Genomic DNA, 26,877 nt, shown 5'->3' with positions numbered 1-26,877 from the left:
TATAAAATTGCTTTTTCTGAGGCAATAAAACAGCCAGCAAGCTCCGATATATAGACTTCTAAAAAATGTTTTCTTCAAGTGAAAATATACTTTACATCGACACAAAAATTTTGGTTTGGAAAAAATATCACCAACTGTTACTGATAGTGCCAAACTGCACCATTTTTATGAGGCTACTGTCTTCATAACTCCATACTGATGTAAACATATGTTCCAACATGCAGGGCCATTTATTTTAATTGGCCTGACCTTGAACGACCTCTCGTTGCTGTTCCCCATGGCTCTAGTGTTGTTATCACTGATAACAAAGCAAACAAATTAACCTAATGCATGCCCAATTATTTTTTTTTAAACTGCTGACTTCACCACCAAAAGTGCTTAACACCAGCATATACACTAATAAATTCATTATCAAGAAAAGACTGCCTTTGTTGGGATTTTGCTTTTCATGGGAGGTAAAGTTTGTAAACAATATTTAGGCTAATCATATATCTATTGATATTCCTTTTTTAAAACATCAAATTCTAATAGTAATCAAAGGCTGAGCTTCAAGATTTAATTACTGTATACATACTTTTTTCCGTGTGGGATTAATTTACGCTATGTACGCGGTCACAGATTTTCCACAGAAATTTGTCACAGCATACTTAAATTGCATTTAATACCAACAATAGCAATTCAAGAAACCCACATAATTTTTCTACCAACAGAAATTCCGCAGAATTATGACCCCGTGGAAAAAAGTATGCTTACAGTAATCTTAATACATATCATTTTCATATGCTAAAGATAATCCTGTAATGAATTCTTAATTTAATTCACTAATGGATACCCACCCACACATGCTGTTCCTCCTTGTCCCTCATAGCCAGACAAACACTGACACTGTCCAGTAGGGTAGGTCCACATACCATCACTCCGACACAGATACTTGGGGCGGGTCTTCTCCGCGGCATTTGCTACACAGACCCCTGTGTGTTCCTCAAATCCTGGGTTCACTCGACCAACAGGGGTTTCTTGGAAAAATGCATAATTGACGGTGATATTCGGACACATAATGTATGAAACTTTTACGGAGATCAAAGTGACACATGCTCCAAGGTCCTGAAAAGCAATGTACACACCCCCCATTCCAGGGGTTAAGGGTACATCCCTAACTTCAGTGTTAAGTTTGATGTTTGTGTTTGAGTCATATAAATTGTCTGCTGCTATTTTGTCAATGTGTGTATATGACACAGAGTCCCATGTTGGCATGTGTGCATTTGCAATGTCATCATCAGCTTCATAATAATACAAGTTGAAAGTTTCTTTGCACTGTTTAATGGTGCTTGGATCTGAATGTTGAACACAACGCCGCATGGAAAATCGGATTTCTATGCGTAGACTGTTGGCTCCTTGTCGATGTATGTAAGGAGTCCTTAACCAGTTGTCAACAGTTGAACTACTGACTGAACAGGAAGAGAAAATTCGGATGATGTTCCCATTGTCTCTAAAACTGCCTTCTTTCCACTGAAAAATATAGAGACGTTATTAAATTAAATAAATGTGCTGTCTTATGCTTTTCATAATCAGGATTTCTAGCACATTGAATTTTGTAAATTATAAATTCCTATTGGGTTTTTTTTGGAACTTGGTTAACTTTAAAGTCTATTCTTAGATGTTCATAATAAAATGTTGCTTCTTTATCTTCATTGATGGGACAGCATGCACACTATGTATCAAAGAAGCAATTTTCTTAATTATATCTTTACAACAACAGCAGTCAAAAAATTAATAGCTTGGATTGTCCTAGCCAGACATATGTCTTGGACTCCATCTGATAAAAATGTCAGAAATTCATCTTGCATTCACAAGTACCACACAACCGATTAGGGCTCAAATTCCCCCTGATCCAACCAAATCAAGTCACAAGTCAATTCTCACACCTTAATTAATTCTTATACCATAAAGGGGACTCAGTCAGAAGGCAAACTTCAAACACCCTGTTATGGACAAAATGCTATCAACATCCTCATATGTAGGATAAGATTACTGCTACAATGTAAACACCTTCTATCTTTTGGACATGGATAGGTTTTGGCAGTGGAAAGGGAATTCAAATACTACTTTGTCACTGTCAGTGCCCCTATCACATATTGATACAACAAATGCAACCGAGATACCCTGGTATTTCTTTGATGCAAGTGTTGTGTGTCTTAATCCCCTCTGACAGTAACCTGTCCAAGTGGCAAGAGAACCTTAAATTAACTTCAGTGTGGTATGCAGGCTACAAGCAAAAATCAAAATTCATACAAGATTAACCTTTAACAGACTCAATATCATATACACAAACAATTTCTAAAAGACTTGTTTTGGAGAACCAATTGAATTTTTTTCCTCCATATTAGCCTCTATGAAAATGGGTTCTAAGTGTATTTATGCTCTTGGATAAATACCAAAGAAAAACAGGCAGAGAGCAGGAAAACTTGTTACAAAGAGGTCAATATTGTTGTAACTGTGCAATACTCTATATTGACAGTTCCTTCAGCAGTGTTCAATACTCCAATCCATTTACAAAACATGCCAGGCCTATGATGGGAAAATCAAACTACTAGCTGTCCAAGATGAAAGGCCAATTGCTTTAGTCTCAAAAATAATAATGACCCTTCAATTTCTCCTAAATTGAATGTATACTACCTCCTACCTTGTGTATATATGCATTTACTTTTTGAAAAGCAACTACAAGACTATGTCACTCTCTGTTATTCTTGTATCAATGTGGCACAAGGGATGTCTGTTTGCACCAAATGTGTGAATTTAAAATTTGTATGTTTTATGGAGTATTCCAAATGCTACCCATTTACAACCAAAATTCAGGAAACCTAAAGATTTTTCAAACAAAAAAAAAAACAAACAAAACAAAACCAAAAAAAAAAAAAAACAAAACAAAACAAAACAAAAAAACAACAACATGAAAATAGAACATTTGAGTGAATTGAACTGATTCCACATAATTTAACTGTAACCATATACCCCTGACATTACTTTATCACCCTAACCCATTTCACTTGTTTACAGATATAGAGCTAGAGATTTCATTTGAGTTCCAGTATAGGAATGGTACATCATAAATCCTGCCAGGGATACGATCATCCCTAGCAAATTCAATTATCAATATACAGATATCAACTGAACTTCAACAAGAGACCAATTATAGGGGCAGCTTCATCAATTCTATACAAATTTATCACTATTGATTCTCCATAGCCCCTGACTAACATGACAGTATATTCACCCACTACTTACACTTGGTTATATAATGTGTTTGTTTCTATTACATAAATCTAGCTTTTTTTCTGACATATTGAACCTTTGCAAATGAAAGTGTCTAATATAATGTCAACTTAATTATCAATGCACAAATTACAGTTATATAAATTACACAAGTTGCAGCTAATTCTTATTGAAAGCTTAAGATAAATTCAACTATGTAATGGTATTACAAGCTACAGACTTTGATGTTAATATAATGATATTTGTTCACTTATATTATACATATACAATGTATAAGAGTGACCTTTGCCTGAAGTATTGAAAGTGATCACAGTCATTTGATGAATGAGGGATCTATCCATCAGTTCTGTAATGGCTTTTCAAACTGAATCTCTAAGTCATATACCAGGGATGGGGGGGGGGGGGGGGTGGATGTATGATCATGCTGTGTATTGTTGATTACATCAGAGACTTTCACAATTACCATCAGAAACCAAAATATGTCTTCCTCAAAAAAGATTTACACTTTATAAATGACCACATCTATCATAATGAGCTGTCATTCATCATTCAAACGCATAATAACATCTATTCCACATGTACATCTTTTCAGAGGGGATTAAGGAAATTCCAACAAGAATCCAATTTACAAGGATGCATCGCAAGATAACATGTGAACTGGAATGTGTTTATACTCCAACATGCTCGTATAAAAATGGGTTCAATTCCCTCCCCCCAATTCCCACAAAAATGTATATGATGACATGCAATAGGTGTGATGTTAATCATTTCAGGAAGCCAACATAAGTGTGAAATTACACATCAACACCATCGCACAGGAACAGAAAATCTCTGATTAATTCTAAACAAAGGAACTAAGTCCAACCTCATAATTACTGAAGCGCTAATTAAAGGAAGGTATTATGTCAGACAAAGTTATACATCAATGTCGAGGCCAGACCTATGACATACCTTTAAAAAAAATATCCCCAGAGCACAACTAATCAATCTTCCATCTTATCAATATTCTGCTAAAAACACACAGTAAATATTACTGGCATGTCTTCCTTAGAACTGCCTTGTTTCTGTAAATTTTAAAGATTTTGACTGGGTTTTGGGGCCTACTTTGGTGTAGTTCCATTAGCTACTTGGGCTCCCTATTCTCCCTTGGGGCGGATTTCTCCGATTTTACTGCCAAAGGTTTGTGAGGTTGGAGAAGAACTCTTCAGCTGATTGAATTAGCTACTGAAGGATAACTAATTTTCCATCCATTTGTGTTTTTAAAAATGTTACTACTTTAAAACCTGGTGCAATTTTCAATCAAGAGTTATTTTGTAATTTCCATCAATTTCTCAATTTTCACATCTGTTTTTGTTTTCTGTTCGAGTGTAAGAAAAAGGAACTTCTAAGTCTCTCTACTTGTAGCCTATGCACATGTAAGTGTCAAATATAAAAAATGACCAATTAATGCCTCTGAAAAGTAAATCATTTCACGATGAAACATTAGTTTTCAAAAATGCAATTATCTCCTTTAAAATATAGATAATTGCCTATGAAAAGAATTTATGATTGAATTGAGCTTTAAAGATCAAAGAAAACAGAAATTTGAATTCAATAAAAGTCTTCTCATTTAAAGGCCATGTTAGGCCGCTGGGATTTCTTATAAAATTTCATTTTATCTCCCCAGAGGCTTAACAGTTTCACGAGTTCTATAGATATTGCAATAATATGCGGGGGTACAATGATTTTTTTCTAATAAATTCAACTTGAATATAATCTCCTCTGTGTTCAAATACTCAAATGTGTGGCAGTTCAAACATCTTCAGCCAGTCTTTGGGTAAGGTGAAGGGTGAATTCCGTGTCAGATTTCCCTGTCTATGACAGACTGTGAAATATGGAACAATCTACCCTTGTCACCATCATAACAACCGCAAGGTATTGCATGAAGCAATTCCCACATTTGAACAATTATTCCCCTCAAAGTTTTCCTTGAGTACAAAAGCCTTTGACAGCTAGCAAAAATAAAATAATTCCTGATATCGTCTACAATAATATTCTTTCACATTCAGACAACTTTTTCATAATGCCCTCAAGACTTGAAAATTATTAAATAGGAGGGAGAGTCATAGAGAAGTTTTAAGCATTCAGAGTCCTTCAGCAAGAAAAGTGCACAAAGAATATGTTTGTGTGTTTAATGATTTTCTAATCCCCCTAAAAAGTACACTATACTTTGGAAAACAGTAGGTGTCCAGGACATTGAGTCCAACGTGAGACAACATCGAAACCACCTTGGCGCCATTCCTATGAGGGAGTCCCAATAATTAGGAAAACAAAGGCCAGGATAACAATAGATAGTGCAAATCTACCACCAGTTCATTTAAACACTTGAAGTGACAAAAATAATAAAACAAACAGGCCCAATCTCAGAGTCAGAAGCTCTTCTCAGCAAGACAGGAACAGATAACTGCATAACTGAACCCTCCGTATATCTGTATGTTTGTGAGCATAGTTGGTGACAAGGAACAGTTATGGCCTACACTGTGTTTACAACCACCCCAGGTAGCAGCCAGTTTGCTTGGAATGTGGGACAGTTTAATCCATTGGGAGATAGGATTGTGCTATCTATACAATGATGTGTATCGGGACTTCTGACCCTAGATAACCTTATAAAGATCATATTTGTTGTAGAAAAGCCAGTTCTGATAATAACCCAGCCCAAATGACAGGTCATTTTGACAAAGTAGCACCTATGTAGCCACTGATTTGAACTTTATGTTAATGGACGTCACAGGTTATGCAAGAATTTGTTTGCAAGAATCAATTCTATAATGATATTCAGAATGATTTTCAGTCATGCTTTTATCTGGGTTACCGAAATTTCTATTTGTTCCATCAGTAAAAAATAAAGTAGAAAAACATGTTTCTCCTGCATCCTTAGGTAATAAAATTGCTGCAGGTACTCCATCATATTTCAGAACTTTTGAGTCACATATAATGATTTGGCACCAAAAGTAATCAAAGAGGGTCATAAACCTCATGGACTTGTGTTATTTGATCTTGTTTCCTGACATATGAAAAAAATTTAAATGCATTAAATTGTGTCCCACCTATGAATTTTATTGTCCCATCCCAGCAGTTGCATTTTACCCCACCAAATGTGAACCCGAGGATTCTGATGCAGAGCTGTGATAAATGTCAGTATGAATACCATGGAGGGAGACCGAGTTTTTTATAATGCAATTCCCTGTTTTTATGACTGTAGGCTAATTGTAGATCAGTGTTCTGAATGCTTATCTTCTTTTATTCTGTCAGAGGTAATCCCGAGTCTAATAAGGCCTAATGGTAGGAGACATTAAATGATTCTGATATATTGTAAGAAAAGAACTGCCTTCAGCGTAACAAGAAAATAAAGTTCTGGATGTATTCTTTTTTTCTCTGTGTCAGTACCTAGTGCTTTCAGCTCAAAATAATTTATTACTGTTAATCTGTGAGATGGAAATCTTGAATTGCACATTCACATGCTCTGTAAGACATCCCAAAATCCAGATATCTCAAAATTTGTCCCAACGTGTCTGAAAATTCATTAATAAGTCATAAAAATCTGAAGAGATTAAACATTGGCTAGATACTAAAGATTTCTTAAGCAGTTGTTACGACCCAATATCATGACACCTCTGGCAAGAGAAACTCATTTTAAGCACGAACGTCAAGATTCTGCTTTCTTTGCTTTCCTTAAGAATCCAAGAGACAGATCTACTAACACAGTGTTCATTTGCTAACATAAAAATTACATAACTTAAGAGACCATATGGCTAACTCATAAGCTTAATAAATATCATTAATCATTTTGTCAAATCATCTATAAAAGCTAGAACTTAAAAATTCACATTTAATGCAGAGTTTCAGCCTTAGATGTACATTATATAGCAGGCCGCATGCCAGTAAGCATGGTAAAATTTAATGAATTTACTCATTGCACCATTTATCATTTTTAATTCCCATCTTAAAAAGCAATTAACGGGAGATCCATAAAACTTGTGGAAATGAAAAAAATATGTCGTAAAATGAACATTACTCTGAAAAAGAATTCTATCATCAAAGACAACGTTTTAATTTCACTTCAGTACACTTATCGACTAAACATGTCAATCAATCAACATTTGTAGTTCCCCAAAATCCATTTTGCTTCTTTCGGTAAGGCAAGATCAATGAGAAATGACAAAACCTAGATTTGGGAGGGGATTACCATATTCAGCCTGTCGACAGAATGGTATTTGTATGTGCACTTCAAGCAAAGAGTGTCTATGACATATCCTTATCTGGTCCGATCAACAAGATACCCTCAACAAGTTTACGTTTCCACGTTGCCTGGAAACCAAGACATTGTTTCCAACATTTTCATATTAATAGATTATACAATGATACCTAAGCAAATATGGTTCCAAAAATGCCACTGCCGGTCAAGTAATTTTTAATAATATGAACCATCTGCATGAAACAAAATCCAAATGAAGCCCTTTGCACTTCAGTCCTGGAATCCTTGGTGTTTCAAGAAGCTTGGAGTGGTACTACTTGAAATCAATATGATTTCACCTTAAGCATTGTCTACTTGGGGTACAAGGACTTGCACAATTAATCTAACTTAAACACTGCAATGGTGAGCGGCCACTATTTTTTTATTACATAATCGTCTCATTTATGGCTATGAAAATCCTGACAAGCTTTAAATACCAGAAGATATTAAGCTAATGACGGATGGGAGTTTTTGTGAAAGGATTTATCTATTTTCAATTATGCACAAATGCAGACCAAGGAATAATACCTTTTGCCTTACCAGTAATTTGTTAGATCAATGAATATTCAAATAACAAGGAGATTGAAAGAGAACATTTTCCATATCTGCAATTATCTAGAATTATCTAGCTTCTTGAACTTTAAGAGAAATAACAATATTCATACAGACATAATTTTTAAATTTAAGTTTATCTGCAGCTCTCCAATATTTTTTTTTCCACACTGACCAATTAATATAAAATCTGAAAATTTTATAAAGTCTGGGAACTGAGATTTTTGTTACATGCCTCTTGGGCAAATGTACACCTGGATTTACAAGACTGGTAGTGGCCCATTTCTCATATCAAACACACCTTTTACAGGTAAAAACAATATTTGCAATGACAATAGATCTGTAAGGTAAACATTTATTTATCCTCTCACTATTCCAAGCTGACTGTTCAGCCCTGGATTAAAAATCTGAAATTTGGCCGACACATATTATACATAACACATGGATCAGGGTATTGGCGAATGTCTGACCCTCATTTTCACCTGAAGTGTTGAAAAGCTGTGGTTTGCCTTTATTAGCCTCTATCTGGCCACCTGTCTTTCCGTTTTTTGCCTGGATGTTTCTTCACCTATTCAATCCAAATTGGGTATACCATGGGGGATTTTCTGATTTATATCTAGCAGATATTAACACTTACAAAGAATAATGTGCAGACTCTGTTTAATAATGAATATACTAATTACATCAAAGCCAATATTGACTGTGGGACCATAATATCTTATTAATTAATCAAACTGACACCATATTGTTCCAGCAGGATCATTCCAACCAACAAAAAAAAAGAAAATCATATTTTCTATCATACATTTATGGATAAAAAAAGGTAACTTTTGAAAAAAAGGTAACAGAGTATTTCTAAGTGTGAGTGAATCACTAACAACACTGGAGTCATATAAACAAATCAGATCTGGAATTGAATGGACTGGACAAGGTGATGACAAGCAATGTCTGCCTCCCCTGCTCTCTAAATCATGATCTCACAGGTGCTTGACATTTCACAAATATCACATTCTCAGCAACTCTGTTCATGTTTTGACTCTGTCCCATTTATGAACTCATTTCCTTGCGAATGAGATGTTCAAAATGAGAGGAGAGAGAGAGAGAAAGAGAGAGATAAGGGGGGTGTTAGTTGGTTGGTTGCTACTTCTCTATCAGGTACTTGGGAAATTATTGAAGATGATGTCACTTAATTTGGTCATGAAACTGAATTAATAAAGCAAAAGCCTAATAACAAATAGGGCTGGGACGATATATCGAGATATCGATAATATCGATTCTGTGTGAAGACGATACTCATATCGATACATATGAAGAAATATCGAAATATCGCAAAAAATATCTGACTTATGTTTTTCTTTGTTTATTTAAAATTTTGGGTTTAATATATAAAAGAAATATGCTAAATATAAATATAAATATGAAATACATAATGATTAACACCACTTGTGTAAAATAATTTTGTTTTAAAACAGATAAACAACTTCTTTCAATTAACTATTCTTATTTGTGAAGAAATGTTTTGTTCATTTCAATACAAAAAATAGATTTTATAACCAATTCAACATATCGTGATATGTATTGTATCGTGGCTCAAATATCGTGATACGTATCGATATAGAAAAAGTTGTATCGTCCCAGCCCTAATAACAATGTCCACTATAATCCATCAACCACATATAACAGAGTCTGCAACAGAAAAAAATATATCACACTGTCCACTACATCACATGACATCAAAGCTGATGACATTTTACCCTTAATTTATTCATTTTCCTTTCTTTTGTTCTCTTTTACAACAGTTATGATGGATTACATATTTCAGTGCATTCTTTCTTTTTTGAGATATATTAGGTCGAAATGAAGAATGGAGTAAAATATAATTTATCAAATTCTGGTACATAACCTTATCCCAGGGAATGAGTCATTGAACCATCAATTTTACAAACCAGCCTATAAATGCCAAAAGTATTATGTATTCATTGCTTTTGAAAGGGAATTAAGTTAAAAGAAACTTTCATCTATTGTGTGTATTATTTTCCTAAATTTCAGTTTCATGCTTGAATTCAAAGGAAAATAAACTGTTTCTGACAGGGGCCAGCAAATCGCCTAGTGATGGACACATGCCATTTACTACAAACCACTAGACAATAATCAGCAAATTTTTGTTTTCTTTGCATTTTTTCCCCTCGAAATGACATGATAAAAATGAGAGATAGACATAAAACCTAATAATCTTTTTTTTATTTTAATCTAACTAGACTTGAGAATAAAAGATAAATTACAGTCTTCAGTCAGCCTTCATACCGATAAATCAAAATCACTTGTTGCATCTTGATTCCCTAAATTGTGAAACTTAAATAATTTTTCAATGAAAGACTTAAAATTGACCAGGTATAATTGTGGAGTAGTCTAAGCACCTAAAGCATCCACAGTACTGTTTTCAGTGACAGTTCTGCAGATTTCTAAATATGCGCAAGGAATTATCCCGTTATTTTGCAAACAACACTTAACTCCTGAAATAAAATTACTCGCTATTATTTTATGGTGTTGAAATCCAGGTAAAATCTTTAGATCAACTGTCCACTCACGGATTATTGTTCTCGTGATTTGATGTCTAAGGTCCATTTCGTGATATTAAGTACTCATGTAAGAAAAAGAATCTACAGTAACCAATTGCTCTACATCAGTGTGTCCCCTGTTTTTACCTACAATATTGTTTCAGCTACCCATTTCTACCCTTTTCACTGTTATATTGAACAACTTTTAGGGAAGTCAGTAGACTTTAATGAACAAAACGCGGGGGTGACCAAACAAATGAATCAGTCGAAATATTTCTCAGCATGTGCCCCTTGTGTGATGATCCACTATATTTTGTTTGTTTTCCACGATAACTTAGTTAAAGAATCTGTTTATAAATTTGAAGTTGAATGTTTTCTAACAACAGGGGAATTGATTAGAATGAAAAATTTACCTGTGGTCTCCTTTCTTTTCATTTTTTTCTTGGCTTGATCAAGATATCAATGATAAAGTAATGAAATATGTCGGCATTGTTTGATAAATGATTTTTCGCCTGGTCCTCACAAAAACATATCAATGCGTAACCAAACTGCCCTGAAAGGGAGTGTCAATAATCGCTCTAACAGGCTGTAATTAAAAAACGGTCCTTCTATTCCCCAACAAATAAAAGTTCGACAAGTCCCCAACAATCTATTCTTTTGTGGCACTATACAACCTTTGAACCCTTTAAAATTGGTCCTTTAAATGGAACCATCAATTTTACAGAAGCACAATACGCCATTACACCCCAACAATTACTAATACAATAAAATGTTTGTGACAATGGAAAATATACCCAGGGAAGCATGGAACAAAATTTTGTCAACATTCAATTTTCAAAAATTTAAAAAAAATCTATAGAAATCAGGAAATACCAGTATAAAACTCTAAGAACATTTTGCTGAAATGGTCAGGCAAAATACTACAGGCACATTATATATAGAGCAAAGGATTTATGACCATTTTTTTTAACCACAAAAAAAGTGTTGGATTTCCGCAATGAGTAAGACTTTCGTCTCAATGTTATGACTTTATTGGGTTAAATAACTAAAATTGTAGAATAAAACATTTCTTTTTGTAAACCTGATCTTAGCCATTACTGGAAGAAATTCTTGCGAATGTTAACTTTTAAAACCATTAAAGGATAAAATGAAATTCCCTCTATTATTCACTTCCTACCCAAATGTTAGAAACATTAGCTTTATGTTCAGATTGTACAGTTTACATCTAAAAACCTTGATGAAGGCAATCCAAAATGTCATTTGTTCATGGCCTTTTAATTCTAGTCTTCTTTTCTCAAAAACTGGGAGGGCAATTTCTCTCTTTTAAATGTACTTCATATTAGTGATCTCCTCAAATAACCCTTCCTATGGACAATAAACCCTAATCCAGATTAATCTGATTTTGACAATGATTAATAAGATTATCCCCAATTAGCACAGCTGTATACTTTGTATATCTGTATACTTATCCTTTATAGTATTTTATACAGATTAAAGTAAAATTTATAGAAGGAAGGATCAACTCGATGCTTTCTGGCTGTCTTGAGAATTGACGAGTTGGACTTATGCATAGCATGTACACATATTAAAAACCAATGCACCATGTGACAATTAATTAATTCACTATTAATGACGATGCAAACTTTATATATACAATGAAGCAGCTTCCCTTACCACAATTTTCATTCTCTTGATGTTTAAATTCCTTCCCCCCTCCCCCCTCCCAAAGGGTTACTGAACCAAGATTAGGACTGACAGTGGCATATCAGTGCAAGACACTTGCATGCTATGGCCTTTGTGTATAGCTGTTTGCTTATGAATTTTCACCTTTCATGTTCCTGAACAATGGACTTTATAATTTCCAGCAAGGCACAGTGGGTCAACAACAGAACACCACAGGGTACCTGCCGAAAATTCTGAATACCTCAACAGATATGAACACTTGACTATAGATTTTTGCATCAATAGGGTTTACAACCCATAGTTAGGAAAATTTTCTTTTTTCAATGGAATGTACAGGCATTCAACTCCTGATACACCCCTTTCATTAAAAATAAATTTGGACCCTTTTTTATATCAGTTTAATTTTTTTCAAATTTATTTTTTTGACAATATGCATATATATATATATTTCTGTTTGATGCACCAAATACACTCCAGTATTCATAGTTCCTGAGAAACAGAAACAACTGCACTCCATTGTTTGCATTTCCAAATTCCCTGAGAAACATAACAAGAGGTGTCTTGGGAAGACTTGAAATGTTGACTCTACAGCACCAAATGTAAATGTTCTATTATATCCTACAGATAAATGTTAGACATGGTTTCCACTAGAGGAGAATCAAAGTGTGACCCATGTTTGGTGCAACTCTGGCAGTATAGTCACAGCTGTGTGGTTCTTTCAAAATTTGTATTACAAGATAGAGATCACAGTTTTTGTACAATGATTCGTTGTCATTTGTAAAACATAGGTAAAAATGTTGTTTTATGTCAGCTTCAGATTATTGTACAGAGTTTGTGTCCATTGGACCAACATCAGGGAGAAGTTTTTATCAAGAATTTACTGTGCCTGACTAAACAAATCATCATTAGTAAACTCAACTTTTTTTCAGGAAAAATTAAGGCACCCATTACTGTAATGTATACATTTATATTAAAGGTTAGGAAATATAATGTAAAGAGGTGGCATCAAGTATGTAATATGAGTACAATGGCTACATTATGGATAAAAAATAATTTCAGAAATATAGTAATCCACATTTTATTTGCCATAAAAAAATTGTATTTCTCATAATTATACAAATAAATTGAATCAATCAAATGGCAATAAATGACAAGGTGAAGTAATTTGCCTCCCTTAATTTGTGTATATTTAGCCAAAATTATGATATTTATTTCAGAAAAGAGAGTAAAAAATCATACAAGTCAGTGGAGACTTCATCCTGATTGCCAAATTTCCTCCATTACTGTAAATGATATCACTTAAATAATGTTAGAAAATATTTCTTTATGTCTACAGATATTCTGGACATATGAAATAAAAACATACCTTATCCTTTATTGACTTAATCACTGAATAGTCCTTTATCATGCACTGTTTTGCAATCCTGCCAAGCTCTTTTATCGCAAAAATATCTTTTTTAAAAATTCTCTTTTTGCAAGGACAGGCACCAAAATAAACTTCTCTATAAATTTAAGTTTTACTTTGCCTTTACTAAGTACCGTATATGACCAATGGTCATATTAACTATTTATTATTAGGTATTCTGTACGCCATGCATCCATCCCCGTTTCTATATTTTATATTGTTATACATTCATGTTAAATGGTCAAAGTTGATTGGTACATTAAAAAACATTTATCAAACATAGGTAATCAAAGATTACGAAGCTCACCTCGACGAATGTTATCTACATGTAAGGCAAATTTCACATCATATTTTTTTTCTAGTTAGGGTACATCCCAAGATCAATATCCATGCAAGTTGGATTTAATTATAGACCTGCTCAAAAAACTTTTGACCTGTTTAGTAATCAAGAAAATTTTGGTCAGTTCCAACATCCAAAGCAAGACTGCAAGTTTTCATCCTTAGATGCACCATCTATGCAAGTTTAATCATAACAGGCCATAATATTATATAGCTACTCCAAAAAAATTACCCTGGTCACTCATCTGGAAAATGTACGTCAGATTCAGAATCCAAACCAAGTCTGGAAGTGTCCATCCCTAGATACATCATCCATGCTAATTTGGTTAAAATATGGCTAAAATTCACTCATGTGGAAAATCTAGGTCAGATCCAGCATTCGAAGCAGGTTGGTTAGTGTACATCCCTAGATGCATCATCCATGAAAGTTTGGTCGAGGTAGGGCTTATAGTTACTTGGGAATGGGACTACTCCTAAATCTAAACCTGGTCTCAAATGTGGAAAATCTAGGTCAGATCCAGCATCCGAAGCAAGTGTGGTAGTGTCTATCCCTGGATGCATCATCCAGGCAAGTTTGGTCCAGGTAGGGCTAATAGTTACTTGGGAATGGACCTGCTCCTAAAACTTTAACCTGGTCACTCATCTGGAAAATGTAGGTCAGATCCAGCATCCGAAGTAAGTGTGGTCATGTCCATCCCTAGATGCATCATCCATGCAAGTTTGGTCAAGGTAGGGCTTATAGTTACTTGGGAATGGACCTGCTCCTAAAACTTTAACCTGGTCACTCATCCAGAAAATGTAGGTCAGATCCAGCATCCGAAGCAAGTTTGGTAGTGTCCATCCCTAGATGCATCATCCATGCAAGTTTGGTCCAGGTAGGGCTTATAGTTACTTGGGAATGGACCTGCTCCTAAAACTTTAACCTGGTCACTCATCTGGAAAATCTAGGTCAGATCCAGCATCCAAGCAAGTGTGGTAGTGTCCATCCCTAGATGCATCATCCATGCAAGTTTGGTCAAGGTAGGGCTTATTGTTACTTGGGAATGGACCTGCTCCTAAAACTTTAACCTGGTCACTCATCTGGAAAATCTAGGTCAGATCCAGCATCCGAAGCAAGTGTGGTAGTGTCCATCCCTAGATGCATCATCCATGCAAGTTTGGTCAAGGTAGGGCTTATAGTTACTTGGGAATGGACCTGCTCCTAAAACTTTAACCTGGTCACTCATCTGGAAAATCTAGGTCAGATCCAGCATCCGAAGCAAGTGTGGTAGTGTCCATCCCTAGATGCATCATCCATGCAAGTTTGGTCAAGGTAGGGCTTATAGTTACTTGGGAATGGACCTGCTCCTAAAACTTTAACCTGGTCACTCATCCGGAAAACCTAGGTCAGATCCAGCATCCGAAGCAAGTGTGGTAGTGTCCATTCCTAGATGCATCATCCATGCAAGTTTGATCCAGGTAGGGCTTATACTTACTTAGGAATGGACCTGCTCCTAAAACTTTAACCTGGTCACTCATCCGGAAAATCTAGGTCAGATCCAGCATCCGAAGCAAGTTTGGTAGTGTCCATCCCTAGATGCATCATCCATGCAAGTTTGGTCCAGGTAGGGCTTATAGTTACTTGGGAATGGGACTTGCTCCTAAAACTTTAACCTGGGACGCCGACGCTAACGCCGACGCCGACACCGACGCCGACGCCGACGCCGGGGGTATAGCATAAGCTCATCTCGACTTCGTCGAGGTGAGCTAAAAAGTACTATTACCCAACTGCATGCATAAACCACGCCCTCCGGGTAAAATTACATCACAACGGTTGAAAATGTATGACAATGGGTGGCAGTGTAAAAATTGCTAACTGCACAGAATGTTTACAGTACAGTTTACAATGATGACATTTTACTTTAAATGCATTCTAAATACATTCAGTATAACGAAAAAAATATAACATTATTTTTTTAGGGGGAAATGTGGCTTGGCGGCTTCACCGCGGTCAATAATGGTGTTCACAGGATAACAATTTCACATGCTTCCCCTCCTCCCCTGCCCCAAGAAATGTAATATTTTTATAAAACTGTCAGGTATTCAACACACCATGCATCCACCCCAGTTTTCACTGTGACAGGACTTACTTACCCCTGTGTTGGAATCTGATTTTTCATTTATATGTGTTGTCCAGTTCTTTAGGTTTGGAAATTTGGAAGAATCTACTAAAACAACTGAAAAACAGAAAAGATAATATTGTTAGAAATTTTTACCAATTTAAAGAATACTTTCCCTAAAAATTAATAACTTCATTTTCTTGTTCTCAAGTACATTTGCCTTTAAACTTTCATTCCTGCATTTTAATTTTACAATCAGATTTTTTTTTAAGTTCCTATAAAAGCCATTTGTGATGATAGTTAAAATGTGAATAGATCACACAACAATTAATTAACACATATTCTACCACAGCAGACTTTATAAATAAAGGGTACTAGGTACCATAAAAAAACTATGAAATGAAATCAAACAACATTTTCCCTTTAAAGCAAATCACTGCTTAACAGAAAGCAATTAAAAATATTATAGCATCTGAAAATCTCCTGGCTCGTACACTTTATATCTACATGATAAGATTTTAGCATGATAACATCACAGACAGCCTCTAACAAATTTACTTTTATGCACATTTAATTTACTGAGATGGGAATAAGAAATGTGTCTCTTGTGCAATAAATATGTAATAGAGTGTGAAATACAGTACAGCTGATGCCAGTGATAAACTTAATGTATGAACCAAAGGTCCACATATTTCACACTGGTCGGTGAATTCTGAGCCTGATGGCCCTCGAGCCAAGGACCTTGGTCAGGTCCTACAGGTAACATATGGTTATTACTAAATGCCACAAATTCACTAAATACAGGTGTAGGCATTGTTTTTGTCTGGCTACATATACCTGTATCTACCATCGTTCTATGGATTAAGCTGTCACCGCTTATACAATGTCCTCCGTCAATCTCTCTCACTCAATGTACCATTACAAAAATTCCTAAGCCTAGACTTTTAACATAAATTACCACAGCTTATCACAAAGATCTAATATCTTTCTACATTTAATTGGTCATAAATTACATTAACACAGACTCTCTCTTTTTGTGCACCTGCACAAGACTTTCGCTTCAAGATTTTTTGTAACTTTTTTCTTTTAATTTTTATTGTTAAAAATTCTTTTAATAGCTATCACACTGTTAAAATGTTTAGACCAATTTCACTGCAAATATTAAAAATATATTAAAATATGTTTACACTTCACACTCAGATATCACACAAAACAACACTCATGGCACCATTTGCTGCCTTGGCTATAAAATTGCTGGGCTATAACACAACACTACATAATGATCATGTTTGATCGATTTTAGTTTGTATGAGTGACCACTCTAGCTGGTTATAAGCATAATCAGAAGAGCTACCACTGGCTAATTCCACTCCTCTAAGTGACTGGTCACATCTAGCCAATCAAATAAACATCAAAACTCTATCATTCTGTACTGTTCAATCAACGGCAACATCTACATCAAGTAGACTACCGAGTACATACACTCATAAAATGGAAAATCTGCAAACGACAAAAGACAATATTTAAAACTATCTCCAAATTCTTAATAAAAAAAAAACTTTATCTAATTGTTGGCATATACTTTTATCCTTTGTGTTTTAAAGCTGTGATAAGATCTGGTAGTGTATTGGTCATGTCTTTCTCTTAGACCTGATCGCATGGTGAATGTCACATGACTCACAATATATACACGTATATAATCCACCAACAAAAATGTGACTGCAGGGCCGATACGTGAATATTATCACTGAACGTATCAAAACAAACCATCACCAACAAACCACAGAGTTTGAGAGGATACAAGGAAAGCGAGTTTCACTCTCTTCAAACATGATTTGACAAAACCTTTGAAGAAGGCCCCTTAAATGATCTAACGTGTGAAAAAAAGAGTCTAAGGAAGTGTCATTTTTAAAGTATGAAAAATAAACTCTTGAAGTAAAATTTTTCTCACAAAATTGCAGGGTGATTGGGTACAGAGGAATATCTTTGAGTGTATACCTAAGCCATTCTTACAAGGACAGGTTCCCCCCAATTAGCCTGATTAACACTGATCAGGTGTGATCCTCCTGACAGACAGCTCCAATACATCTGTTATCACTAAGGCTTTTTTTTAACAAACTTGAAACATATCAGTACCAACTAAAATAGCCATCTAACATCATCACCGGCCCTACAATGATTTCATTCTCTACATCTGCTCCTCATTGGCAGGTCCAGCAAAATATTTACAAACCCGCTGCATATCTGTGAACCAAAACAATCCCCCCACAGCCCACTTTGTATTTGATGTTTTGGAATGATACTGTTCATTAAACAGGTTACCAAAGAACCAAAACAATGAAAATGAAGACCAGCAAAAAAATGTGTATGAAAATTTTGGCAGCCAACTTTTTCTGAATCTTTGAACTTGTTGAATGCAGTTCTCTGATGTTTTTTTCGTGTTGAGTTCTCTATTGGATTCTATGTAGAAAGCTGACTGTAGATAAAATAATCTGTTTTTAAACCACAACCTGATGCAGGTTCCTGATAAGTGATCCCTTCTAACATGTTTCTCTTAAAACACTACTCCTGAAGAACTACCTATGGTGAAATAAGTTCCATTTTGCAAACCAAAAATACACCGCTAAAATTTCACCACCACTCGCTTGGCAACAATAAGTATAAGTTTCTTATTTTATATATAAACTTTTAATATACAAAGGGATCTCGTAGTACTATACTTATAAAGTCATATATATTCAGGTTTTCAGATAAAATACAAATCATAGATGTCAAGATAAATTGTTAATTTGGTTGTCAGGTTGTGAGGAAACTAATGTGATGTCATGGCTGCTACACAACACATTATGTAAATTCTTATATCTATGTAAAATAGTGGGTTGATCTCATTAAAAATTGTATTTGTTGCCGTAATATATAAAAATTTTAAATAAAATAAAAAGTAAGGCCATTGTGTTGACTTCCTTTTACATACACTGTAGATCTTTTTCTTTTTTTTGCAGTATTATGCTACTGATTAGTGATTACCTAACTTTTGTGATTTTAAAGGCATCTAATTCAAATTCTTATCAAAAATAACACTGTACTAAAACTATCTTCAATAACCAATAAAATGAACAAGAATTTAAGAGTTGAAAAAGGAATGAAAATAGTTTTCCTTTAAAAAAGGAAAAAGGAATGAAAATAGTTTTCCTTTAAAAAAGTAAAAAAGTGACATTCCTGAGTGAAATTAAAGCTTTAATTGTCAAGTTGTAGTTCATAAATACTATTATATAAAAGATCTTAACAGAATTAATTTGCAAAGAATCAAAATGGGAGTCAGAAGTTGCCTAATCTGCATTAAAAACTTCATCAGAAATTATGCAATAGTAAACTTTCATCAGTTGCTTGTCAACAGATACTAATGCAACTTGATTCCAAGAAAAACACAAGTTAAGGATTTCCCCAAGGGAAACTAATGAGTAAAAGGTCGATCTTAGGTGTTAAAGGCACTCAAATGAGGAATTACGCCTTAAAAAGAAGGTGAAAAACAATAAAATCTACTGCTAAAAGTGCCAAACATGGTACGTTGGGATCTCCACTTATGTTCCGCTCTTGTCAATAGAAAGTTGAAATACAACCCAATTTAATGGGCCTATGTAAACAGATTTGATTGTAGACAATCTTAAATCCTCACTTTTGGTAAGACTTCTGCTAAGAGATGGAAACTTCAAACTGACAATATCCCCCTTTGTTAAAATGGCAATATCAAACAATCTGCACTTTGCAAACTATTTAAATGTGTTGGGAAGACCAAACATGCAGCCTCCCTCTTCAACTCCAAGAAGACAAACATTTAGTTAACACTTCTGCTGGAACACAGTAAGAGAGATTATTTTACTCCTAAAATATCTTCCTTTCCTGCAAAACAAGAATTTGAAGGATATTTAATCTTTTCAGTTCAGTGAAAAGAAGGAAGTTTACTATGGTATCTGCAATAAAAATTTTGATTGAATAATGCAACATTGCATATTGCTTGTGATGTGAACATGCAACTCCCCTACCCAATAAATGGACCAAGAGCTTAAGGGTTATTGTCAAGTTAATACCATTAGTGGTCTAATAATTCTTCAATGAACTACATACATCATTCAAATCTTTCAAATAACAAATACTTAGACACCCAAATTCAACTAAACACATTGAAATCTCTTAAACTAGAAACATTCAACAGAAAGAAAATCAATGCAAATAGGATCTTGTCTGACAGTTAACATACAGCAGATTCCTGAAAAAGGATAAATGCCATCATATAAACTATCCATTCTCACAAAAAATTAGAAAGAGACGAAATAGAATTAACTTTACAAGGTTTATAGCCTTCTGTTACTGAAGATGAGGGCAGAAAAAGATTTACTGTAATTACCTTCATTTTTCCTGTACATACCACGTGTATATATTTCAAAAGCTATTTATCCAATCATCATAAAGCAAACCTAATTTTTTGTTTTAATTTAATTACATATTTTCAAGCATTTTACAAGTGGTCAATCTGAAATCTAAAATATTTAAATGTTTTTTTTTTTTAATTTCACATTGTTACAAAAATTCATTTAAAAAAAAATGTGTATCAAAGTTAAAAATTGGAATATGTTCAAATTTTGATAAGTGTTTGATGAATTAGACTGGTTAGCTTCAATTAAGTCATAGTGGACATTTAAAAAATGGTCAACAAAGAGTATGATGGACACCTGACAATGAAGACCTCACCCCATTACCCTGTCCTCAGGAAATATAAGCCGTGCAATATTAAACTTTTCCCCTATTGAAAGAAGTAATCATCTCGCTTGTCTGTGAAACATCACGTGCGGCTGACTGAACTTATTAGATAGACAAAAATCGCGAAAGCCTTTGAATTAAAAATAAACATCCCTATGATTTCTGTGGAGATTTGAGTCTTTGAAATTCTTTTTTATGTCCATTGAAAGCTGTGAAATGAGGCAGAGAGGTAAATGAAAGACCTCTGCAATGTTGCCTGGAAGAGACAGAGTTGTCAAATGCAAATTAGAAGCTAAGACCATGAGCATAATGCTTACTCCTCATCTTCCAAGATTATCCATTCAAAAACATGGAAGGGGAAAAAAATCTGCTGAATAGCAAAGATGAAAGCCAAGTACACCAGAGGGAAAAGAGTGGAAATATAATCAAAAATCTAAGAATATAAAAAACAAAGATGATTGAGGAATGCAACTTTTTTGGATCATGTGACTAGATTCCCTTGAAAGTTTATATAAAGTATACTCACTCAGTGATTCACTTTATTAAACTTGTGAAACTGTAATTTGCTTCAATGTTTTCTTTTTTCATGTTTTAAAATACAGTCTTAGAAAGCCTACAGCATTCAAGTTGAAATGCATTTCAGTGAACATTTTCAATATAAAACAACTTTAAAATTATCAACCAAATCAAATTCAAGTTCAAAAGCGATTTTAACACTCTCACAGCATAAAAATTTGATTGGACTGAATGGGTTTGGAAGCAAGAAGGGCAAATTATGCACCTTTTGACAACCTGCCTGGCTTGATGTTACCCCAGAGGTTATGGGGGTCCCTTCCTCACAACCCAATTTTCACCATTAACCAAATAACTGTCAAAACAGTTAAGCCTCCCAAATAGGGAAAATGTTCTAAATTGATTACATCACTGAAAATGAGCACATTAAACAATTGACATGAATCAAATTTTATAGCAAGTATTCTAACAGCACACCTCTATTTTGTTAGCATTCCCAGTTTTTCAGCACTTAACTGCAGAAGCGAATTATATTAATAAATCAACTTGTTGCACAGAGTTCACAATTACTCTCATAGAGTGAACATAGCTTCTGTAATTTAATTCTCTTTTATTAGAACATCTAGAGAAACATAGGGAGAAACCCAGTACAGAATCAACTCTATGACTGGTGTAACTGGAATCATACTTTCCTTCAACCTATTGGCATTTCTCTGCATATTAATTAATATGTTCCCTGGAAGACTTCACTGAATATTTACCACTCTGAATTTTAAAGCTTATAGGGTACTGTGCCTTTTATCAAATTAATTGTCTTATATTTGAATTTAAAATAAATAGTCCATAAGTCAATAGACAACAGGATTATGGTACAAGCTCATAAAGGGGTAAATGCCAAACAGTGTAGATAGATACCCAGGGCTGAACTGTTGCTACCCAGCACTATCACCTGTCTGAGCAACCTTAACCAAGATATCAGCACTGTTACCAGCTCTGATTTATTCAATTTGCATTATACAACTCCCAATAAAGCTTTTCTTCTCCATATCAGGAAGAATTCGCCCAGGCACTCACTTTCAATCTCAGATGACATTGCTTTGCTCTGCTAAGTTGGAACTATCTAAAAGCATGCCCATTTAAGTTCTAATGGCCCATTGTGATTGCTACATTCTATAAAAGTGTTAAACGGACATGCTGTAAATTTCATCAATACTGAGTCTTAAATTATTCATAATCTCTAAAGATTTTGCATGTGTACGTTAAACAATGGGAATATTATAAATAATGTATTTACTGGACAGTTAGTCTGAATTCTTTGTGAACTTGAGATGGAAATTACTGATGCCCAATAATTCCTTTCCATCTATATACCAATATCTTTGCAACAATGACAACATATACCCAGTACACTTAAGGTGAAACATCAATGTTGAATGAACATGCAACTAGAAGTGTGCAAGGGAGTATGTGCATTATATAGGGGTATCTTCTTTAAACAGTCAGAGCAATACACAAGTTTTCTTTGTAAGAAATACATTTAAAAATGCCTTTTACATGTGTCATTTAGATAGTTTAGCATTGATTGCTCTAATGACATTCTTTGAAATGTAACTCTAATCAGCCATAGCGTCAGATAAATGGATATACAGAGAAACTCTAATGTGTGACGTGAGCTTTGATTTTTATTTTCCACCCTGATAATTAAATGGCAATAATAAATATCTTGTACCTGTCAGAGGTATATCTGGATCATCAGAAGTAAATACAATTTTTTTTCTCATCATGCTTCATTGCATGGTATTGTTTTACAAACCACTCCTTCACAAAGTAGTTTCCGATTGTATTTTTGGGAACTTACTCTTTAAAATGAAATCTGATGAGAACCCAGTTTTGTTTTCTCATGTATCAACAAAGCAGCACTTTGAATATACTAAACTAATTGATCCATTTCCCCTCTACAGTGCCAAGGTTACAAAAATATTATCCTTGTTTTATTTCTAAATCATTTAAGGTGTCTCTTTCTGTTTTCAAGATTATGCAATATTAGGCAGCTTGACATACTGATCAAACTTTCCTATTTTTCCATGAATCTGAGAACTAGCACCACCTTTTTAAACTGTTTGTTTTGTGGATTTGTTAAACGATCTGATTTATTTACATCTCACATCTTTCCTTTCACAAACACATTACAAAGATTGTGCTAGACTACATATATCAAAAGCTTATTAACACTCTTCAATGATCAATAGAAATTTCTGTTTATACCTGTAATTTATTTTCAACTGGCAGATTTATTGAATAAGCCTGGGGAAAAAAATACAGCATTGCTTCAAAGTTATTCTTTTTTATTTCCATTCAAAAGTACCTTTCTAATAGTTTCTAAATTCTGAAGCCATGGAGAGGAAGCACTTGTAAACAGCTTGTTTCTCAACAACATTACATAACGAACATTTTACTTCAGGGAGATTTACAACTTCATTTGGCGTCTTCCTATCATGTTCAAGAACATCAAATTCATTAAGATTAAGACCCACATCCTTTTATTGCACAAAATGACACCTTAGATCAGTCCTCATTAAAATCACCTAAAATCTTATCTCCATGACCCCAAAACACCTCTCTCACTTTGAAGGGACTGAAACAAATGCCCAAGATCATGCAAGAAATTTGATACTTTATAGCTTGTTCCTTTCTAATATGTCTTTCCCAAAAGTCCAAAACAACAATTGGGCTTTTAGGTTTAAAATATTCTAAAATGAGAAATTTAAATACCCTGCTTTACAATATAATTAGAATGAAAGAAATGTTTCATGCAGCATATTTCAAACATGACTGTATATATATAATGAATATTTAAAAAAAAAAAAAAAGGAAATCCAATTTTTTCAAATGCAATGAATTTAGGGGTAAACATTTTGAATACATTATGTAGCATTTTGAACACATTATATAGCATGTGAATGTAGCACTCTTTAGCTAAGATGCACATAAAGCATGCACTTGGCATAGCAGTAAGTACTAATAATTCAAAAAAATAATGAATGCACTTCAGAGGAGAGTGCAATACCATCAGCAAGCTACCACTTCAAAAACAAATGATAAATATCGGTAGGAAGGTATTTCCTTTCAGTAATACAACCATTATTGTGGCCACTTGTCCAGATATCAGACACACACCACAAGTAAGAAATAACAAACTGGTGCTCGAGTCTTTGACTGTCCATTAACACTTAGACATAGAATATTAACACATAAGAACAGAACATATTTATATTTACTGGTCTTGCCATGCGATGTATGGAGTTAATTTTTGTCCAATACATGACCATGAGTAAGGGTGTCTTTGATAAGCTGACTGTGAAATACATTGTATTTTGACAGGCAGGGGGCTATAAATTAAACTGAGGAAACCCCACCATAAAAATCACTAAATCCTCCATAAACCTGCTAACAGTACTTATTATCAACTGGCCATGTTGGACAATGGCTATAGCTTTCCTTTATCATCTGTCCCACTTACAAGTGTCTTATCTCTTCTCTTATATCAGTTAATATCCATCTAATTATGCAATTTTTCTTCACAAAGAACATCGTTCCATAGTGTTCAATGACATATAAACAGATTAATAGATTGTAAAATCTAGTAAAACCATTTTCAGTTAGTGCATGTTGATAAATTTATATGCAAGTGAGATTGTTTAATGGTTTCAGAAGTATAGCTGATGTCTAGATGCTTTTGGACTTCTTTGACAACTGTAATATACTGTGTGTGAAATGGGTTATGAAGTAATACTACACACAGGTATACCCCACTTAATATGCAGAAAAGCCAAATAAAATGAAGTGTGATTGATCACTTCAAAATATATTGTGTATCATAAATGCCATGTCAAAAATCCACTTCAATAAACACAGAGTTGGGCATCAATAAGTTTATAGACTTTCAGGTCCATGATTATGAACTATTTCATAATCTTTGTGTTTATACAAGCATACACACCATCGATAATAGCAATCAACTTTTGTATTTACACCTTATATTCAGCACAGGAACTTAACTCCATTTTAATGGCTTCCTCTGTTTTCAACATCTCAATTTTCACTCAATTTTCCAATTGACTGGACAAAACTAATGGCCTCAGAACTCCACCTCTGTGGCCACTGCTTTCCACCTTCTATAGGCCAGGTAATTTATGTTGGTCATCGTCATTTCACTAAACCTGCCCCAAGGTAAGGAACTGTCCATATAGAAAAACAAGTGATGATATCTTTGTGGTCCATTTCACTTAGTGAACCCACATTGAATAATGAAAGGATTTGCATGCATCAGAGTAATTAGAACTCTTGAAAGACATGGGCATTTCTAGGCCCCCTCATTGGGAGTGGAAATTGAAAACACTCCAGAATTTCAGCTGTAGTTTACTTACAGGCCAAATTTTTGCCACACACAGTCATGATAGTGTATCAAACTTGATACAATGGTTTCCTATATATTCTTCCAACAATAACAAAGACATCTATATAGGTTTACATAATATGGTGTGCATTTCAATTAATCTTCATCTGAAAGGATAAGAACTTTCCCTTGCAGCCATCAACTGTTATAGTTCATTCTGTTTATAAACACTTTACTTACTAAATGTATCTATTGAATGTTTCATCTGTAAATTTAAAGTGTAACTGATTTTGTTTTGACACAGTTTATCCAATCTTGACAATGACCTAATGCCCTTTGCTAATCATGTGTAGGGAGTTCATTATGCATTGTACACATCTTTAATTTCTCAGAAGGGAATACAAGTATCCTACTGATGCCCTGGCAATCAAACAACAATTTAGCCGATATGATAGATGACCATAGAACTATATCTGATAAGGCTTGACCCCCAGTGCAGTGAGAAATCACCTGAACTAAAACACCATGTCAAAGCCTCTGTCAAAATGATTAATTCAACTGGAGTTCCCTCAAATGATGTTTCTATTCCAATCTCACAAAAACATAATTAAGATCTTTGATTTTTTAGGCAGATAATTTCATTTCAAATTTCTGTGTTTGATTCAAAATTATAAAAACGATGGTGAAACCCACCAACTAAGATTTTATTTTTTGGAATTTGAGATACTTTAAATGGACCACAACAATTTTTTTTCATTCACTTGCTATGAAAGTTTTCTATTAGTAATGGAGCTATCATCACACAAAAGCAGTTAAAAGACCATCATGAATTCCAGTTTCAAGTTGTAGTCCACTGGGTGCATCAAGACCGGTTATGTGTTCCAGCACTCAGGCGGAATGATTCCTTGGCTGAATTTAGAGCAGAAGGCTACAATTGTTGGTGAATTTAAAGAAGGATAATTACCATAATTATACTACATTGTCTACTCTTGTTTATTCAGTAATTGCAGGCACTGACAACTGAAATA

The 26,877-nt window shown here is 34.3% G+C and overlaps 2 protein-coding genes across 4 annotated transcripts in view; one reads left to right on the top strand and one right to left on the bottom strand.

Annotated features, from left to right (window-relative positions):
- LOC133172714 (thioredoxin-related transmembrane protein 2 homolog) overlaps positions 1 to 26,877 on the top strand; it is a 284,179-nt gene that overhangs the window by 164,784 nt on the left and 92,518 nt on the right. The window lies entirely within an intron of this gene.
- The window catches only part of LOC133171622 (ephrin type-B receptor 1-B-like), a 52,786-nt gene that overhangs the window by 24,706 nt on the left and 1,203 nt on the right, over positions 1 to 26,877 (bottom strand). For all 3 annotated transcript variants that reach the window (XM_061306411.1, XM_061306410.1, XM_061306412.1), the window contains exons 2-3: positions 16,217 to 16,299; positions 837 to 1,509 (exon numbers count right to left, since the gene is read on the bottom strand). In XM_061306411.1, the coding sequence (XP_061162395.1) occupies positions 837 to 1,509; positions 16,217 to 16,299 (756 nt within the window). The remainder of the gene's footprint in view (positions 1 to 836; positions 1,510 to 16,216; positions 16,300 to 26,877) is intronic.

This window comes from Saccostrea echinata, unplaced genomic scaffold, assembly GCF_033153115.1.
Source record: "Saccostrea echinata isolate AGI-Se365-2 ecotype Australia unplaced genomic scaffold, CSIRO_AGI_Sech_v1 ptg000054l, whole genome shotgun sequence".
NCBI lineage: Eukaryota > Metazoa > Mollusca > Bivalvia > Ostreida > Ostreidae > Saccostrea > Saccostrea echinata.
The sequence above is the reverse complement of the archived record's forward strand: the minus strand, read 5'-3'. Positions and strand labels throughout refer to the sequence as shown.